The sequence below is a fragment of the Oncorhynchus mykiss genome, chromosome 5, assembly GCF_013265735.2.
Source record: "Oncorhynchus mykiss isolate Arlee chromosome 5, USDA_OmykA_1.1, whole genome shotgun sequence".
Taxonomy (NCBI): domain Eukaryota; kingdom Metazoa; phylum Chordata; class Actinopteri; order Salmoniformes; family Salmonidae; genus Oncorhynchus; species Oncorhynchus mykiss.
The window spans coordinates 84,017,788-84,030,156 of record NC_048569.1 but is presented as its reverse complement, the minus strand read 5'-3'; the positions used below and the strand labels follow the sequence as shown (position 1 = coordinate 84,030,156).

General features: G+C 42.8%; 1 protein-coding gene across 1 annotated transcript in view; it reads right to left on the bottom strand.

The window, feature by feature from the left end:
• slc1a7b (solute carrier family 1 member 7b) overlaps positions 1–12,369 on the bottom strand; it is a 123,663-nt gene that overhangs the window by 31,351 nt on the left and 79,943 nt on the right. Inside the window, exon 3 of the mRNA XM_021604547.2 lies at positions 4,075–4,290. Coding sequence (XP_021460222.2) covers positions 4,075–4,290 — 216 coding nt within the window. The remainder of the gene's footprint in view (positions 1–4,074; positions 4,291–12,369) is intronic.

The following is a 12,369-nucleotide window of genomic DNA, read 5'->3' as shown; positions in this document are numbered from 1 at the left end:
TAATCAAATGACTACCCAGGCTTTTTGACTCCTCCACCCCCATTTTTACACTGCTGCTACTCTCTGTTTATTATTTATGCACAGTCACTTTACCTCTACCTACATGTACAGTGGGGCAAAAAAGTATTTAGTCAGCCACCAATTGTGCAAGTTCTCCCACTTAAAAAGATGAGAGAGGCCTGTCATTTTCATCATAGTTATACTTCAACTATGACAGACAAAATGAGAAAAAAAATCCAGAAAATCACATTGTAGGATTTTTAATTAATTTATTTGCAAATTATGGTGGAAAATAAGTATTTGGTCAATAACAAAAGTTTATATCAATACTTTGTTATATACCCTTTGTTGTCAATGACAGAGGTCAAACGTTTTCTGTAAGTCTTCACAAGGTTTTCACACACTGTTGCTGGTATTTTGGCCCATTCCTCCATGCAGATCTCCTCTACAGCAGTGATGTTTTGGGGCTGTTGCTGGGCAACACAGAGTTTCAACTCCCTCCAAAGATTTTCTATGGGGTTGAGATCTGGAGACTGGTTAGGCCACTCCAGGACCTTGAAATGTTTGGGATCATTGTCATGCTGAAAGACATAGCCACATTTCATCTTCAATGCCCTTGCTGATGGAAGGAGGTTTTCACTCAAAATCTCACGATACATGGCCCCACTCATTCTTTCCATTACACGGATCAGTCGTCCTGGTCCCTTTGCAGAAAAACAGCCCCAAAGCATGATGTTCCCCCCCCCCCCGTACTTCACAGTAGGTATGGTGTTCTTTGGATGCAACTCAGCATTCTTTGTCCTCCAAACACGACGAGAATGTTTTTACCAAAAAGTTATATTTTGGTTTCATCTGACCATATGACATTCTCCCAATCTTCTTCTGGATCATCCAAATGCTCTCTAGCAAACTTCAGACGGGCATCTTGCGTGGAGCCCCAGATCGAGGGAGATTATCAGTGGTCTTGTATGTCTTCCATTTCCTAATATTTGCTCCCACAGTTGATTTCTTCAAACCAAGCTGCTTACCTATTGCATATTCAGTCTTCCCAGCCTGGTGCAGGTCTACAATTTTGTTTCTGGTGTCCTTTGACAGCTCTTTGGTCTTGGCCATAGTGGAGTTTGGAGTGTGACTGTTTGAGGTTGTGGACAGGTGTCTTTTATACTGATAACAAGTTCAAACAGGTGCCATTAATACAGGTAACGAGTGGAGGACAGAGGAGCCTCTTAAAGAAGAAGTTACAGGTCTGTGAGAGCCAGAAATCTTGCTTGTTTGTAGGTGACCAAAAACTTATTTTCCACCATAATTTGCAAATAAATTCATAAAAAATCCTACAATGTGATTTTCTGGATTTTTTTTTCTCATTTTGTCTGTCATAGTTGAAGTGTACCTATGATGAAAATTACAGGCATCTCTCATCTTTTGAAGTGGGAGAACTTGCACAATTGGTGGCTGACTAAATACTTTTTTTGCCCCACTGTAACACTTATCTTAAGTGTGTACTTCCAACTGCTGCTCATCTGCTCCCCACTGACACCATGTACTGTAACCATGACCCATCAGGCTAGTCATCTACTTTTTTGGTCCCTCAAGATTCACCCAAAAAGCCACTTAGTCTCTCAGATATACACTCCCATACGTATTTATTTGGACAGTGAAGCTAAAACGTTTAATACTCCAGCATTTTGGATTTGAGATTCAATATTTTATTCTGTATGAGAGACAGTACAGAATGTCTCCTTTTATTTGAGGGCATTTTCATATGTATCCGTCTTGCCTTTTTGAGTGAGAAAGTTACAGAGGCATAAATATCACACCCTCCCCCCAAAATGCTAACCTCCCCTGTTATTGGCAATGCACTATAAATTAATTTGACACCTTCAAATAGTGGTGGAAAAAGTACCCAATTGTCATACTTGAGTAAAAGTAAAGAAACCTTAATAGAAAATTACTCATGTAAAAGTGAAAGTCACTCAGTAAAATCCTGCTTGAGTAAAAGTAAAGAAACCTTAATAGAAAATGACTCATGTAAAAGTGAAAGTCACTCAGTAAAATCCTGCTTGAGTAAAAGTAAAGAAACCTTAATAGAAAATGACTCATGTAAAAGTGAAAGTCACTCAGTAAAATCCTGCTTGAGTAAAAGTAAAGAAACCTTAATAGAAAATGACTCATGTAAAAGTGAAAGTCACTCAGTAAAATCCTGCTTGAGTAAAAGTCAAAAAGTATTTGGTTTTAAACTGTTTAAGTATCAAAAGTAAATGTCATTGTAAAAGTATAAATCATTTCAAATTCCTTATATTAAGCTAACTAGACGGCAACATTTTCTTGTTTTTTTCATTTACGGATAGCTAGGGGCATGCTCCAACACTCAGATATAATTTACAAATGAAGCATGTGTTTAGTGAGTCCGCCAGATCAGAGACAGTAGGGATGATCAGATATGTTATCTTGATAAGTGTGTGAATTAGACACCTTTCCTGTCCTGCTAAGCATTCAAAATGTAACGAGTACTTTTGGGTGTCAGGGAAAATGTACATAATTTTCTTTAGGAATGTAATGAAGTAAAAGTAAAAGTTGTCAAAAATATAAATTGTAAAGTACATATACCCCAAAAAACTACTTAAGTAGTATTTTCAAGTATTTTTTACTTAAGTTCTTTACACCACTGCCTTCAAATGGGGGGACTAGATACATAAAGTGCTTTAATTTTTAAACAGTAAAACAGATATGCATGAAAATACCCTCAAATAAAAGGTGACATTCTGTTTTGTTTGATATCATATACAAAATGCTGGAGTATAGAGCCAAATTAAACATTTTACCTTCACTGTCCAAATAAATACATAGGGGAGTGTAGAACTAATTGTCTTGGTGCTGTGCATGCTGTTATTCTAACACCATGACATAATGATTGCATCCCAAACGGCACCCTATTCTGTTTATAGGGCACTATTTTGGGAATAGGGTGCCATTTGGGGCAAATACAATGACACTGCTGGGATGTATCTAGAAAGAGGTATGTCTCCAGTGGAGAGTGGACTGTTACGGGTACAGGCTAGGCTACTTCACTGTGCAGCACTGACGTTAGTGACTTGAATTTGTCCTTAGCAGAGAGCAGTTCAAATGAAGTCTCTCTCGGTTTGAACAGTGCAAACGGCCAAAGGCAACATGACCAAATACCACAACATGCTCTAAGAGCACTGTAATATATCACAATGTACAAGCTGTGGAGTCTGCCCCATCAAAACATTTATTTTGAGAGAGACCCATCTATCCAGCTGAAGATGAGCATTCGGACTCATCACTTTAACTGTTATCCTTTCACTGAAGTACTTTCAAGATACAAGTGTATGGTTGGCTGACTCTAACAAGGCCACACACATTTAGAGGAGAAAGAAGCAGAAAAACTGAATACAAATGTAATACTCAAGGTGGTTGCCTCTGAACCATGGTTGAGCTCCAAATGGCACCCTATATATAGTGCACGACCTTTAACTACATCCCTATGGGCCCTGTTCAAAAGTAGTGCACTATTAAGGGAATATAGTGCCATGTCTTTAATATTCCACAGACAGAGATAGCCTAGCTGTTGAGATATATCCTTAATCTCATCTGCGATTCAATCACTAAGTTCAGTTCTGAACGTGAGAATATGTAGTACAGTGAATCAACACCATCTTGTGGGGTCCTGGCCCATCGTCTTCATCCGTAGTGTTAATAAGGTTGACTGGTGATAGTATGTACATGTACTGTATGAGCATGTTCAGCAGCAGACCTGGGTTAAAATACTATTTGAAATATTTCAAATTCTCAGGCCAGCGCACATGATTGCTCGCTAGTACAGTACAAATTACTCTATTTACTTTCTACATGTTTTCTTCAGGCGAACATCCAAATGAAGTGCATTGGTCTACACAGACTTAAAATGTGTGAATGAGTAAGTTCTAAAGGGTGGGTGGTGAGTGGGCAGGTGCGTGGAAGGTGATTGTGTTGTGAGTGGGTGGATGGGTGGGTAGGTGGTGTGTGTGTGTGTTTGGGTCGGTGTGTGGGTGGTGAGCGGGTAGGCAATCTTACCGGATGAGGTCAAGCAGGGCGTCGGCAGAGCTCATGATGGCCTTGCCGCTGTCCTCGGAGTCCTCCTTCTGGGCTGCTCCTCCAGGGTGGATGACGGACACCATGATGATGCCCACCACCACTGCTACAAAGGTGGTCCACAGGTAGTAAGACACGGTGATAAGGCCCAGTCTGCTGGAACACTTAGCATCTAGGGCTGCTAGCCCTGACATCAGACTGGAGAAAGGGAGGGGGAGAAGAGAGAGAAAGAGAGAGAGAGGCAGGGGGGAGAGAAAGAGAGAGAGAGGAGGAGAAAGTGAGAGAGGGGGAGGAGAGAGAGGATGAGAGAGAGAAGGGGAGAGAGAAGGAGATAGAAGTGGGAGAGAGAAAGAGGGTGAGGAGAGAGAGGGGGAGAGAGTGAGGAGGGAAGAGAGAGAGATGGGTGAGATAGAAAGAGGGGGGGTGAGAGAGAGTTAGGGAGTGAGAGGGAAGGAGAGAGAACGGGGTGAGGAGAGAGAGGATGAGAGAGGGGGAGAGAGAGAGGGAGAGAGGGGGGAGAGAGGGGTGGAAGAGGGAGAGGGTGAGAGAGAGCGAGAGAGAGAGAGAGAGAGGGGAGAGAGGGAGAGGGGGAGGAGAGAGTGGATGAACGAAAGAGAGAGAGAGAGCGAGAGAGAGAGAGAGAGAGAGAGAGAGAGAGGGAGAGAGTAGATGAGAGAAAGAGAGAGAGTGAGAGAAAGAGAGACAGAGAGAAAGAGAGGGGGAGGGGGAGAGGGGGAGAGATGAGTGGGAGAGAGTGGTTGAGAGAGAGAAAGAGAGGGGAGAGGGGGAGAGAGAGAGGGGGAGGAGAGAGTGGATGAAAGAGAGAGAGAGGGAGAGAGAGAGAGAGAGAGAGGGAGGAGAGAGTGGATGAGAGAAAGAAAGAAAGTGAGAGAGAGAGAGAGAGAGAGAGAGAGAGAGAGAGGGAGGAGAGAGTGGATGAAAGAAAGAGAGAGAGAGCGAGAGAGAGAGAGAGAGGGAGAGAGAGAGAGAGAGAAAGGGAGGAGAGAGTGGATGAGAGAAAGAAAGAAAGTGAGAGAGAGAGAGAGAGAGAGAGAGAGAGAGAGAGAGAGAGAGAGAGAGAGAGAGAGATGGGGGAAAGAGTGGTTGAGAGAGAGAAAGAGAGAGAGAGAGAGAGGGGGGGACAGAGACACACACACACACTGATTAGGCTTGAGGTAGGTCTTCATACGTTAAGTGACATTTGTCAATACTTGGCAGATCTTTATGACGTATTCCACTTCAGGTCCATATATTGCATTCATTATCTAGTGATAATTGACAGAGACAGTGACACCATTTTTACAACAATCTATCCAGCTTTCAAAGTTCATAAATATATTATAAGCTAACAGTACCTATGATCACAGTGTGGCTTTGACAGATTGAAGACAATGTGACCCTTTAAAATGCTACAGTTATTGCAGAACATCTGGATACTACACGGCAACACCATGGATGCAAATTCAGACTTAAATGAACACTTTCTTAGAGTTGATGCAGGTACACTTTTTTTGTTTCGGGGAGGTTAACATTGTAGGTTGTAAAGCTGTATTTGCATATTTCCCAGCATGCCGTTCAAGTAAATGTGAGAGACACCCACCCAATGACTGTGTTTGTTAGTGACATGTTTGTTGCATTCAGTAACTTCTAGTCCAGAAACCTTCACCAAGTGACTGCCAAAGTGAACGTGCAGAGAGACTCTAAACAAAGACACACACACACGCTCACTGCAGCAATAGATGGCTGTTGGTCCGGTCCAAATGCACCCCTTTGATGAACGCGTTTGACTGGTTCATTCAAGTCCAGGAGCCTTAGGAGGATTGTTTTTCAGCCTGTGACGGTCCTCTCCGCTATTGGTGACAAACCCGGAAACAGGTGAGCTACGAATTTACTCGCCAGGAATGTTAAAACACCCTGCCACACTTTATAGCATGACATTTGCTTCTGAATAATTTCTGAAGCATCTTTACAGCCTTCTAGGCCTTAGCTCAATTGGATGGTTCAGTTGCATGTCCCATGTAACTCCATGGATTTTGGGTTTGATTGCCCCCAAGAATGTATGCACACATGACTTTAAGTTGCTTTGGATAAAAGCGTCTGCTAAATGGCAGACAGTGCATTATATTATCAAGGGATAATGAAGGCTTAATTTCACCTTATTGTGTCCTATGAGTTATTCTCCTTTTATTACCAGGCCATGCTCTGGCCACTGTTCAAATTCTGCCCAATATCCTTTTCAATGTTCTGTATGAAATATGTCATTATAACATATTCATGTAGAAAATATAGTACTTTACTCAACATTCCATTCTTTCAACTGAGAGGCGTATAGCCCTGTACCATGACCTAATAAAAGAAGGTTCAGTTAATGTCCTCTCTAATGACCTGTAGACAGCTATTCAGTTAGCTGTTCATTGGTTTCTGAAAGACTGCAGTTAGGTAATGACAGAGAGTGAGTCAGTCGTGTTGTCAGTGTGCTGGTTTGGTTTGGTTTGGTTCAGAGAGTGAGTCAGTCGTGTTGTCAGTGTGCTGGTTTGGTTTGGTTCAGAGAGTGAGTCAGTCGTGTTGTCAGTGTGCTGGTTTGGTTTGGTTTGGTTCAGAGAGTGAGTCAGTCGTGTTGTCAGTGTGCTGGTTTGGTTTGGTTTGGTTCAGAGAGTGAGTCAGTCGTGTTGTCAGTGTGCTGGTTTGGTTTGGTTCAGAGAGTGAGTCAGTCGTGTTGTCAGTGTGCTGGTTTGGTTTGGTTCAGAGAGTGAGTCAGTCGTGTTGTCAGTGTGCTGGTTTGGTTTGGTTCAGAGAGTGAGTCAGTCGTGTTGTCAGTGTGCTGGTTTGGTTCAACGGGGCATGGAATGCATGTAAATGGAGGAGGAATGTAACAGATAAGTAATTGTTCAGCTACAGTACCAGTTAAAAGTTTTGACACTCATACTCATTCATGGGTTTTTCTTTATTTTTACTATTTTCTACATTGTATAATAATAGTGAAGACATCAAAACAATGAAATAACACATGTAGTAACCAAAAAAGTGTTAATCAAATCAAAATATATTTCAGATTTTAGATTCTTCAAAGTAGCCCCCCTTTGCCTTGATGACAGCTTTGCACACTCTTGGCATTCTCTCAACTAGCTTAATCTGGAATGCTTTTCCAACAGTCTTGAAGGAGTTCCCATACAGTATATTGTCCCATACAGTATAACCCTCAATTGGGTTTAGGTTCGGTGATTGTGGAGGCCAGGTTATCTAATGCAGTGCTCCATCACTCTCCTTCTTGGTCAAATAACCCTCACACACCCTGGAGGTGTGTTGGGTCATTGTCCTGGTAACTCTGGTTCTTCCTTTCCTATGGCGGATGGTTTTTGCAACTGCACCTGAAAGTTCTTAAAATGTTCCGCATTGACTGACCTTCATGTCTTAAAGTAATGATGGACTGTCATTTCTCTTCCCTTATTTGAGCTGTTCTTGCCATAATATGGACTTGGTATTTTACCAAATAGGACTATCCTCTGTAGACCACCTTTACTGTACCTTGTCACAACACAACTGATTGGCTCAAACGCATTAAGAAGGAAAGAAATTCCACAAATGTACTTTTAGCAAGGCTCACCTGTTAATTGAAAAAATGTCAGGTTACTACCTCATTTTTAATTTATTTTCTATTTCACCTTTATTTAACCAGGTAGGCTAGTTGAGAACAAGTTCTCATTTACAACTGCGACCTGACCAAGAAAAAGCAAAGCAGCGTGACACAGACAACAACAGAGTTACACATGGAATAACATGGAATAAACAATAAATAAGCCAACAACACAATAAACGAGTCAATGACACAGTAGAATAAACTGGAGTGATAAATGAGCAGATGATGATGTGCAAGTAGAGATACTGGTGTGCAAAAGAGCAGAAAAGTAAATAAAAACAGTATGGGGATGAGGTAGGTAGGTTGGGTGGGCTATTTACAGATGGATTATGTACAGCTGCAGCGATCGGTTAGCTGCTCAGATAGCTGATGTTTAAAGTTGGTAAGGGAAATACGTCTCCAGCTTCAGCGATTTTTGCAATTCGTTCCAGTCACTGGCAGCAGAGAACTGGAAGGAAAGGCGGCCAAATGAGGTGTTGGTTTTGGGGATGATCAGTGAGATATACTTGCTGGAACGTGTGCTACGGGTGGGTGTTGTTATCGTGACCAGTGAACTGAGATAAGGCAGAGCTTTACCTAGCAAAGATTTATAGATGACCTGTAGCCAGTGGGTCTGGCGACGAATATGTGGTGAGGGCCAACCGACTTGAGCATACAGGTCGCAGTGGTGGGTGGTATAAGGTGATTTGGTAAAAAAACGGATGGCACTGTGATAGACTGCATCCAGTTTGCTGAGTAGAGTATTGGAAGCTATTTTGTAGATGACATCGCTGAAGTCGAGGATCGGTAGGATAGTCAGTTTTACTAGGGCAAGTTTGGCGGCGTGAGTGAAGGAGGCTTTGTTGCGAAATAGAAAGCCGATTCTAGATTTGATTTTGGATTGGAGATGTTTAATATGAGTCTGGAAGGAGAGTTTACAGTCTAGCCAGACACCTAGGTATTTATAGTTGTGCACATATTCTAGGTCAAAACCGTCCAGGGTGGTGATGCTAGTCGGGCGTGCGGGTGCAGGCAGCGAACGGTTGAAAAGCATGCATTTGGTTTTACTAGCGTTTAAGAGCAGTTGGAGGCCACAGAAGGAGTGTTGTATGGCATTGAATCTCGTTTGGAGGTTAGTTAGCACAGTGTCCAGGGAAGGGCCAGAAGTATACAGAATGGTGTCGTCTGCGTAGAGGTGGATCAGGGAATCACCCGCAGCAAGAGCGACATCATTGATGTATACAGAGGAAAGAGTCGGCCCCAAGAATTGAACCCTGTGGTACCCCCATAGAGACTGCCAGAGGTCTGGACAACAGGCCCTCCGATTTGACACACTGAACTCTGTCTGCAAAGTAGTTGGTGAACCAGGCGAGGCAGTCATTAGAGAAACCCATAAGAATACGGTGATTGACAGAGTCGAAAGCCTTGGCCAGGTCGATGAAGATGGCTGCACAGTACTGTCTTTTATCGATGGCGGTTATGATATCGTTTAGTACCTTGAGCGTGGCTGAGGTGCACCCGTGACCGGCTCGGAAACCGGATTGCACAGCGTAGAAGGTATGGTGGGATGAAGCTGGTTGAGAGAATGCCAGGAGTGTACAAAGGCAAAGGGTGGCTATTTTGAAGAATCTCAAATCTCAAATATATTTTTATTTGTTTGATTCTTTTTGGGTTACTACATGATTGCATATGTGTTATGTCATAGTTTGGATGTCTTCAATATTATTCTACAATGTAGAAAATAGTAAAAATAAAGAAAAACCCTTGAATGAGTAGCTGTGTCCAAACTTCTGACTGGTACTGTACATGCTATGTTTGTGTGTGTGGGCATAATATTGTAAGAGTTTGATGTGTGTGTGCGCACTTGCCCTTGTGTCAGCATGTGGTCATGCACAATCTGATTGAACTCTTTGGCCTGAATGCCAAGTGTCACGTCTGGAGGAAACCTTGCACCATCCCTACGATGAAGCATGGTGGTGGCAGCATCATCCTGTGAAGATGTTTTTCAGCAACAGGGACTTGGAGACTAGTCAGGATCGAGGGAAAGTTGAACGGAAAAAAGTACACAGAGATCCTTGATCCTTGCCCTGCTGCAGGGCACTCAGGACCTCAGACTGGTGCGATGGTTCACCTTCCAACAGGACAACGACCATGAGAACACAGCCAAGACAACACAGGAGTGGCTTCGGGACTCTGTGTACCTGGACTTGAACCCGAGCCTGGACTTGAACCCGATCAAACATAGTTTGAGAGCATCTGCAGAGAAGAATGGGAGAAACTCCCCAATTATAGCTGTGCCAAACTTGTAGCGTCATACCCAAGAAGACTCAAGGCTGTAATCAATGCCAAAGGTGCTTAAGTAAAAGGTGCTTTAGTACTCAGTAAAGGGTCTGAATACTAATGTAAATGTAATATTTCCGTTTTTTTATTACATTTGCAAAACATTCTAAAAACCTGTTTTTGCTTTGTCATTATGGGGTAGATTTTAGAATAAGGCTGTAAAGTAACAACATGTGGAAAAAGTCAAAGGGGCCTGAATACTTTCCGAATGCACTGTATGTGTCAATATAAAGATCTGACTATAATCCCTCTATGCTCTCCTTCAGGGGCAGCAGGCATATGGAGACCCCCAGTGAATGAACACACACACACAAATCAGATGCTCTCTCAATGACTCTGAAGCTTACTGTCAGATGGTCTCATCCATATTCACTGGTACTGTACATGAATGTAATCATCATTTTCGGTCTCCATTCTCGTTCTGTTTTGTATAAACTCATGCCTCATCATCACGTTATGGGATGAACATTCCATTCTCCTTTTAACCACAGACCCTTTCTGGCCCCAATCTGCAGCACTGCTGTGAAATCATGAACTTGAGCCAAGCATAATTGCAATATTCAATATTCGTTGAGTTTCAATCATCCGAACATCTGCAATCCTTATCCTCCTGACGTTTGTGGTGCATCACTTTTTGCATCAGTCCACTCCATTTCCCTACAGTGACTTTCATCATCATAATTCCAGACATACAGATGTCACTGTGACTCAGTGACTGCCATACATCCCCCAATAGCTTTAGCAGTCAGCTAGGTCGAATGAACAATATGCATTTTGAATGTTTCCTACAGGTTTGTGAGTACATGAGTAAAAGAGAGAGATTGAGAGAGCATTTGGTGTGTGTGTGTGTGTGGTGAGTACACTCAGTGGACAGTTTATTAGGTACACGAAAACGGTTCGGTCCTACAGACAGAGAGTCACGTGGCCGTGGCTTTCTACATAAAACAGGCAGACAGGCATCAAGGCATTCAGTTACTGTTCGATTGAATGATAGAATGGGAAAAACAAGTGATCTAAGTGACTTTGAGCGTGGTATGATCGATGGTGCCAGGCGCGCCGGTTCCAGTATCTCAGAAACGTCCGCCCTCCTGAGCTTTTCACGGATGACAGAGTCTAGTGTTTATTGAGAATAGGTCAACAATCAAAAAACATCCAGTCAGTGGCAGTCCTGTGGGCAATAACAGCTCGTTCCTGAGAGGTTGAAGGAGAATGTCAAGAATTGTGCAAGCTAACAGGCGGGCCACAAACGGGTAAATAAAGACTCAGTACAACAGTGGTGTGCAGAACGACATCTCGGAACGCACAACTCGTAAGGTCCTTGTAACAGATGAACTATTGCAAAATATGACCACAATGGGTTCCTCTCCTACCAGCTAAAAACAATAAGAAGGGGCTCCAGTGGGCACGCGATCACCAACACTGGACAATTGAGGAGGTGGAAAAACAATGCCTGGTCATATTGCTTCATGCTGATGGCAGAGTCAAGATTTGGCGTAAGTAGCATGAGTCCATGGCCCCATCCTGCCTCAAATCATCCCTTGATACCAATTAAGTAACGCTTCCATGCCCCGAAGTATTCAGGCTGTTCTAGAGGCAAAGGAGGGTCCCACCAGGTACTAGATGCCACTGAGTGTATATCTGCGTTTCTGTGTGTGTCGCATCTCTGGATAAGTTTTATAGAGGAATTTTAATAGGACATTAAGCTGAGGCTGTGTCAAGCAGTGGTGGTGTCCATCAGCTCCCATCAGGTTGATAAGTTAAGGATATTGTAGATGCTATACAGGGGAGCTATCTGCTCTCTGCAAGAGGGATCTTGCAAAACACCTCATTATCTACCATGATGCATCGCAAGCTAGATGCAAATTGAGGCTATCACCCACTCCAAAGGTTTAACATACTTGTGACGTTCTGACCTTAGTTCCTTTGTTTTGTCTTTGTTTTAGTATGGTAAGGGTGTGAGTTGGGGTGGGCAGTCTATGTTGGTTTTTTCTTTCATCACATTCCCAGTGGGTCAGAAGTTTACATACACTCAATTAGTATTTGATAACATTGACTTTAAACTGTTTAACTTGGGTCAAACGTTTCGGGTGGCCTTCCACAAGCTTCACACAATAAGTTGGGTGAATTTTGGCCCATTCCTCCTGACAGAGCTGGTGTAACTGAGTCAGGTTTGTAGGCCTCCTTGCTCGCACACACTTTTCAGTTCTGCCCACAAATTGTCTATAGGATTGAGGTCAGGGCTTTGTGATGGCCACTCCAATACATTGACCTTATTGTACTTAAGCCATTTTGCCACAACTTTGGAAGTATGCTAGGGGTCA